General features: G+C 50.3%; 2 protein-coding genes across 2 annotated transcripts; both read right to left on the bottom strand.

Moving 5' to 3' along the window:
* Window positions 1–948: 948 nt before the first annotated feature.
* Window positions 949–3986, bottom strand: LOC112901279 (BAG family molecular chaperone regulator 7-like). Its single transcript, XM_025970159.1, has 3 exons — window positions 3134–3986; window positions 2228–2503; window positions 949–1413 (listed from the first exon to the last, which is right to left on the bottom strand). Exons 1-3 carry the CDS (start codon window positions 3878–3880, stop codon window positions 1210–1212), a joined length of 1227 nt encoding a protein of 408 aa, XP_025825944.1. The 5' UTR covers window positions 3881–3986; the 3' UTR covers window positions 949–1209.
* A 960-nt stretch (window positions 3987–4946) lies between these two features.
* Window positions 4947–6505, bottom strand: LOC112873575 (L-lactate dehydrogenase A-like). The gene is made up of 2 exons (XM_025936587.1): window positions 5731–6505; window positions 4947–5629 (listed from the first exon to the last, which is right to left on the bottom strand). Exons 1-2 carry the CDS (start codon window positions 6346–6348, stop codon window positions 5183–5185), a joined length of 1065 nt encoding a protein of 354 aa, XP_025792372.1. The 5' UTR covers window positions 6349–6505; the 3' UTR covers window positions 4947–5182.
* Window positions 6506–8169: the final 1664 nt, after the last annotated feature.

Raw genomic sequence — 8169 nt, 5'->3', positions numbered from 1 at the left:
ACTTGGTCAGAGCTGGTGGGCGGCGGCGCCGAGCCTGACATCATTGGTCCATCCCAGACATATGACGCTCCAGGTGCACAGTCCCAGGATGACCCCTTCACACCTGCACCTCCTCCGCCTCGTCCTCACCGTGCTCCAGATGCATTTACGTACTCAGAGGACCACATACGCCGACGGCCTAGGACTAGGGGCGGGAGGCCCAAGAGAGCGCGAGGTCCGGGACATGCGGAGTAGATACTCTTGATTTGGTGAACTTTTTATATTTAAACTGTTTTTGTATGATACTATTTTCTTTTTAATCGGTTGATCTATCGTACTGTCGTAATATTCGGATTCTACGTTGCAAAACGTTATCGTTTAACCATCTTCATACGAATTTTAGATAGAGCAATCTTCTTCGTAAATTTGAATTAAAATTTTATATGTACACAAAAGAATATGGCGAATCAATATTGCATTTGAAAACAGTCTGAATTTCAAATAGATTGTAAATCATAAATTCCAAAGGAAAATAACAAAAAAAATGGCTCTAAACATCCCGCCCACTGGCCGGGCGGGATGCCTCCCGCCCACTGGTCGGGCGGGATGCCTCCCGCCCTCTGGCCGGGCGGGATGCTCCCTCAGGGACCCGTTCGCGAATAAGAAAAGTTTCTTGTTCGCGAAGGGGCCCTCGGGGGGCCTGGAAAAAGTTTTTTGAGGATCCCGCCCGCTGGTTGGGCGGGATGTCCCCGGCCCCACGCCTCCCGCCCGATGATCGGGCGGGAGGCATCCATTTTTCAAATTTTTCTCAACCGGCACCCCTTTTTCGAATTTTAATTTTTTTTAAACCCTTTTTTAAAAAAAACTCGTTTTGAAGGATGACAAAATCTTCGGGGAAAAAAATGCAAAAAGATGGGACAACAAAGATACAACGCCCAAATGTTAGCACACCACGGGCAGCTCAGCTGGTGAAAGGCAACACACCACGGTGATGAATTGATGCCAAATTTATTAGAGTTTCACCACCCCATGATGGATGATGAATTAGTTTACACACATCTCCGACATCTGGGAATAAGGAAATACCTAGGAACAGGTCCAAACATAACACGGATCAGACTGCTATCACAGCATTACAAGAAACAACATTCTAGCAGTAAATACAACAACATAAGGTTCTAGCAAACATCTGATCAGGGGTGTCCTCAGCAATGCCACCACTGATGCATTTTACTTGCCCTCCTCGACAATTCTGACAACATTTTTGACACCATCCCTCATCTCCTTAGGGATGGATCCACCTTCTGGGAGATCAAACTTCCTGCGGCTAAGTGTCCTTGGCTTCCCTGGTGGCTGCGGGTCCATAATCTCCAGCATCCCCTCAAGTTCCTCAAGCATGGATCTCTTGGCATTGCGGACCATGTAGTCCGGCCCCTGGTAAGGCACAAAGTAATGCATTGACACATGACACAGGAACGTAGGGGGTTATCATTTAAATTGTTTCTTCTTGCACTTTTTTTTCCAGATCAATGATGGCAAGAAGAGTAACAGGAAATAATTGATTAGGAAATAGGACATCAAACTGTAAACGCAAATAGGAGATACTTTTCCCTTTTGCAGGTCATAAAATTTGGAATTCTTTGTAGCTGTGTCCTTAGACTACGATCTTAAACTACAGCAGCAAACATTTAACGGTACAAATAACTGATAGTGTGAGATATATACTGACAAGATTTAAATTAAAATCCACAAAGGCTAGCACCCTTACTAATAAACCTGAACAAATGACCATGGGACATTACGAAGAGCAAATTTAATCACACTAATTGTTCATGCCTGAGGGAAGTCATGTGTCCGCCATAGCATATTATATATACACCAATAATCATATTCATATTAAAAAAATCAACTGTGCCACCAAGAAGTCAACTCTAGGACATGTTTCATACGTTTTGAAGTTAATGCACACAGTTCATGAAAGAGACCATTATAGGGACAATGCTGCAGATCATGTTAGAATCTCTTTCATCTAGTGTCAGGGATGACATTAATAATAAAAGGTAATTTACAGCACTCTAAATAACATTGCATAGTTCTGACAGATTCTTGGGTAAACCAAAATAAACAGTAGAACAGTTGTCATCACTGAAATAAGAAATCAACAACTGGGCATGCTGAATATACACAGAATGCAAGTTCAATATTAACATTTATTCCTGAAGTAGCATCGAACAGGTGAAGAATTTACCTCAAGGGCATCAACGTTCAAGAGCAGCACAATGATTTTCTCAGCAAACCTCTGGCGTTCTTCAGAGTCATGTGCGATGCGGCGGCGGTACGAGATGTTGTAGAAGAAGGACCTGATCTCCTTGAGCTTGGCTTTGGCCACAGCAAGGTCGCGAAGGCATCGGAGCACCTGGGAGCGATGGGCCAGGTGGGCCCTGTAGCTCATCTGTATCAACAATGCAGCATCTCGTGGGGATAATTCCTTCTTCTTTCCCTTGGCGTGGCTCTTTTCAAAAGCCTTGGGAGAGGAGCATGATGTAAGCACAGGTGCAAATGGCCAACGAACTGTTTTTTTTTCTCTAGAGCTATGAGAGCAACTCCAAAACACTCTCTATATATCTTTCCTCATTATTAGGAAGAGATTTAGATGGAAAAATACCCTCCAACAGCTTTTCCGAGTGGTTATCCAAATATAGTCATCCTCCGTTCCGCATTTCTCGCTAGGCAAAGATAGATAACGACTTTCTATAGTGTACTCGCTATTGAAGAAGAAAAACATATAGAGAGCGATATAGAATGCAAACGATTTTTATGCAGAAGGCTCTCCAAATGATAATTTAGAGCGTGAAATTTAGAAAGACTCTCGGAGATGCTAAGAATGCACTGCAAGGCTGAATTAAACCCTCAACTATTCAGTAACTTCATAGCCCAAAATCCGATTTTTTTTTCTCAACAGTTAGCACCAATTCAAATCTGAAATCATGGTAAATCCTAAGAAAAAGATCACATTTCCCACAGATCTCGCCGAGCCCTGAGCCTCGCAGCAGGAATTCAACTAAAAATCCAACCTTTCCTGTTCGTTTGACCAAATCTAGCCCCCATTTGAATTCACCTACCAAGCACAGGCAGCAGTGTACAAATATCTCACCTTCCTGATGGCGACGCATCCCGCGGTGTTGTCCTCGATCTCGACGATCTCGACGTTGCCCTTCTTCTTCTTCTTATCCTTGTCCTTCTTCTCCTCTTTGACTTTGCTGACGGCGGGTGTGGCCTTCTTGTCCTTGTCTTGGTCGTCGTGTTCGTCGTCGCCGTAGGTCTCCTCGACAGAGTAGGAGTTGGACCATGGCTCGAGCCACCCCTTGCCCTTGATCTCCTTGGCCCACTTGACCTTGGTGGTGCCGGCAGCCGATGCCTTGGACTCCCACTTCCACTTGCGGTCGAAGCCGTCGTCGTTGGGGGTCTTGAGCTCGGCCTCCCACTTGTAGGCCCTCCCGCCGGCGGGCTTGTCCTCGGCGACCCACTTGAGCTTCCTGCCGCCGGCCTCGGCGGCGTAGGTGTACTTGCGGCGGGGCTGCGGCGGCGCGAGCGCGCGCTCGAGCGCGGAGACGCGGTGGCCGAGCGCGTCGAGGAGGAAGGGGTCGAAGGCGGGGCACGGGGGCGCGGCGGCGGCGGAGGGAGGGAGGAGGAGGTCGAGGTCGAGGTGGAAGGTGTCGATCGGGGAGGGGGAGGTGAAGCCGAGCGGGCAGGAGGTGTTGTCGTCGAGGAGGAAGCGGTGGTGGGCGGCCGAGGAGGAGGAGGAGAATGGGCAGGAGGAGGTGGGGAAGGGGAATGAGGGGAAGAAGGGGTCGTCGTCGGCGTGGAGGTCGAGAAGGCGGAGGAAGTGATCGTGGCTCATGGTGACGGTTGCGGGAGGGGTGGGGTCTTGGGGAATGGGGAGCAAGGAGTGAGACCGCGGCGAGGCGAGATGTTGGATTCGGCGGAGGGGGGAAGTGATGACGGCGACAGGGAAGGGAAGGGAAGACAGGGGGCGGACGGGAAGTGACTGCTCTACCCCCGCCCGTTTCCGAGGCTTGGCGAGTGTTGGGGCGGGGTAAAATGGGAACACGGAGCTGGGAGCCTGATAGGAGTGAGAGAGCTCGCCGCCAATTCGCCGTGACGTGAAACCGCAGGAGGCGGCGCGGTGAAGAAGAGGAATTCAGCAAGATCCGACCGTGAGACGCGCACACAGGCGCAGCTTGACTGAGCGACCTACCCTGCTCCAAAGTCCATCCAACCCACTAGTGTCTGCCTGTGAAAAAGCAGCAGATGAACAGGCGGGAATGGGGGAATCCCAAGGCGCCTCGGGTGCTTGCGGATGCCAGTGGCAGCAGCCATGTGATGTGCCACGCTTGCTTGTTGGCATGTAGCTTCTGCGGCTCACATGTTCCTGCGAGAAGAGAATCCTTCAATTTGATCGCAGTTCAGGTTCAGTCTCCGTCTCCGCCTCGACCTCGCCCACCCCCGCCCCCCCCCCCCCCCCAACCCTCTCTAATTGACAAAATAGAGACCACGGCCACCAGTTGGGCCTGGTTCTCGCCAGGGTTCCAGGGTTTCAAGTTCTGCCCGGCCCATCATGCATACTCCTCTTCCACCCCTGCTGCCTTCTCCACAGGCCCATCTCATCCTCATAATCATAACCGAGACTAATTTTAGCGGCAAACAGACCATCCAGTTTTTCCATGACTCATGAGCAGTAAGTGCGGCAAACATATAAATGCAGCAAAATCACCCTTGAAAAATAAAGAGGGAGGTGAAATTTTCTTCAGTTCCAAATTAAATGTTCGAAAAGTCAGATAGCAACAATGCCTGCAACTTTGACATGAGAGCAAAGTGCAATTATGCAAATCAGGAACATAAAAATAAAATATAGGAGATGTGGGGAAAAAATATGCACGCACGAAGCATTAGATGAGCCAGGCAAAATATCAACTGAGTTTATTTTCAAGTTACAAGATAAGCGTACAAATTGAAAACTCAACGGTGTTACAGAGACTCAGAGCAAACGGTTACATCAACCAAGTGCTCACTATTACACCACAAAAACTTAGTATTAATTAAGGAACATATTGACAGGTGGATTAACTATAGAAGACTGTCATGAGTTCGAGAATCACACGACTCATCACCACGGGACGGAGTAGTATTAACGTATTATAATTTAGAGCCCCAGGAGCTGGCTGTTCTCCCAAAGCGTCTTGGCCGACTGCCTGAGCCTCCTGGCCTCCTCCTCGGTGAGCTCCATGTCGGCGACGCCCAGGACGCCGCCACGGCCAAGCCTTGCGGGGAGGCTGAGGAACACCTCGTGGTCATCCGCTATGCCATGGAACCCGGTGGCGAGAACTGACACCGGATGGATGCGGCGCTGATCGCGGAGGATGGAGGACACGAGGTTGGCCACCGAGTAGCCGATGGCCCAGGAGGTGTAGCCCTTGAGGTTGATCACCTCGTAGGCGCTGTTCACCACGGCACGCCGGATGCCTTCCAGGGCCTCCTCGTCGAAGCTGCTGTGGCTCTCCTGCAGCGACTTGAGCACCGGCATCCCCGCCACGCTCACCGTCGACCAGATGGCCACGGAGCTGTCGCCGTGCTCCCCCACCATGTAAGCCTGCACACACACACACACATGTACTCGTGTATTAATTCATGCAGCAATTAATCCAAAGGGGAAAAAAAAAGAGTGATCGATGCAACGGCCGGTCAGCTGACCTGCACGTCCTGCGCGTTGACGTCGAGGTGCTCGGCCAGGAGGAACCTGAACCTGGACGAGTCAAGGTTGGTGCCGGATCCGATGACGCGGTTGACCGGGAACCCCGACAGCTTCCACGCCACGTACGTGAGGATGTCGACCGGGTTGGAGACGATGAGCAGGATGGCGTCCGGAGAGTGCTCCGCCAGCGCCGGCACGATCTTCCGGAAGAGCGCGACGTTCCGCTGCAGCAGGTTGAGCCTGGTCTCCCCGGGGATCTGGCGCGCGCCGGCGGTGACGATGGCGAGGTCGGAGCCCCTGGTGACGGCGATGTCCGTGCCGGAGACGAGGCGCGTGCGCGGCAGGAACGCCGCCGCGTGCTGCAGGTCGAGCATCTCCCCGCGGAGCTTGTCCGGGAGCGCGTCGACGAGCGCGATCTCGTCGGCGAGGTCGCGCGTGAGGATGGTCTGCGCGATGGCCATGCCGACGTTGCCGGCGCCGATGACGGAGACCTTGGTGAGGCGCCGGCGGTGCGACGTCGGCGTGCAGAGGCCGTCGTCCGCCACCGGGCGGAAGAAGCCCGATGCCGCGCCGTTGGCGTCGAAGCCCAGCTCGGAGAGTGACGAGGCCTTCTTCATCTTGGTGGCGGTGCTAGCTATTGGCCTTGGCTGGCGGGGGCAGCTCGATCGCAACGGGAAGTGCTTCGCTTGTGGGCCGGCGCTTGAATAGAATGAGGGAGGTCGATTGTTGCTTACTTGGCTGGTGCTTGTGACGAGAGAGAGAGAGAGAGAGCGCGCTGTGATGGATGATGGTGAGATGATAAGGGCTGCTTCTATATTCTAGTATTTATAAGCCAAGCCCCTGCGAAAGAAAGGATGGATGGAAGCGATCGCCGGGCACCACGTTTGGCTGACCGATCGATCGATATATCGGTGCGTGCTCTTTTCCTTTTGGAAAGAATCTAGTATATAGTACAAAAAAATGGGCTGTGTTCAAAGAAAATGACCTTGACTCTAGAAAGGAAGAGAGAGAGAGAGGAGAACGAAGAAAATGAAAGGTGAAGATGTAGGTAGCTAGTATTAGCGAAACAATGGGCTTGCCTGCTGTTCATTCACCACGTATAGCTGCTAGTATAAAGCCGTCAGCAGTACATATGTCGTAGCAAATAATTAAATCTTGTAAACAGAGGCATACAGTTTCATGCGCCCCCAGTGTGATCATCCATGTGTGTGTGTGTGTATATATATATATATATATATATATATATATATATATATGTATGTATATGTAGCTAGGAACTTGATTGCCACATATATCAACATTGGAGGGTACATACTCCATTTCATCGTATATCTTTCTTTTCTTGTTGGCAAATAAATAAGTGAAATTTAAGTAGCCTCTTGCATGTACATTAGGTTATCAGATATGATATGGGCTGGGGAAGAACGTATTTGTATAGGCCGTCAAATAAAATCACCATACGGACCCAAAAAAGTAGCTGGCGGCGATTGATCAGAGCTAGATAGGCCGGCGGAGAAATTAATTAAGCAAAAGGCCGGTGTGCGGCTGCTGTATGCAATCAAATCAGGGGGCAGAACGCAGGATTAACCTGCTGGACCGTTCAATTCACGACGATCTAGTGTATATATATGTTGTCTCGTTGTATATAGATATGTCGTCGTCACGGTAACTTGGCAGCAGTCTTCTTTCTCATCCTGTAAAACTCGCTCTCCTCTCCTCCCATAATTACCCTGCTAGGTCAACAAATTCGCTGATGTAGCATAATATTTAATGCCTATAAAACTTTCCATTGAAACCGGCCTTATTAGGCACAAGCACTATCTGATGGATCAGCTGGATTAGTAGGTACTGTACATTCTAGATAGATGGAGTCCTAGATTGCTAGTGCAGCAGAAAGACAGGCTTAGCTTTAGTTCATTTTGCAATTGCCGGTGGAAGCAAAGCAAAGCAATGCAATGCCAAGGAAGGAAGCGAGTAAAATCCAAATCCTGTAGGCCGCGGCGGCGGCAGCCCCCCGGATGGAGCCGTTGGCCGCTGGTTTTGCTTACTGTCTTTCATTCAACAAGCACTCGGTCGATCACTGCTAATAAGAAGTCGTCGTCATTATATTAATTAGTCTCGTCTAACCTGAACGATCTCCGTATAGTACCCATGGACTTGGGAACGAATAGAATAATGGGTGGATGGGATCGAGATCCCAATTAGCTAATAAGTAGTAATCTAATAAAGTTGATCCACGGATGACCCTCTCTGCAATCCAGCCCGACCTTCAGTCAGACGCGGGTCTTCTTGGTGCAAGGTACGGTGACGGATGGACGACCGGCCTTTTCCTTCCAGCTTGGCGAGCCGCCGGTCCCAGTCAGCACGCGTGCGCTCCATATTTGACAGTCGTCGTCCCATCATATCCTCCTAGATCTGGGGAGACCGATCAATTTATC

Source organism: Panicum hallii, chromosome 1 (assembly GCF_002211085.1).
Source record: "Panicum hallii strain FIL2 chromosome 1, PHallii_v3.1, whole genome shotgun sequence".
In the NCBI taxonomy this organism is placed as follows: domain Eukaryota; kingdom Viridiplantae; phylum Streptophyta; class Magnoliopsida; order Poales; family Poaceae; genus Panicum; species Panicum hallii.
This window is presented reverse-complemented; position numbering and strand designations above follow the sequence as displayed.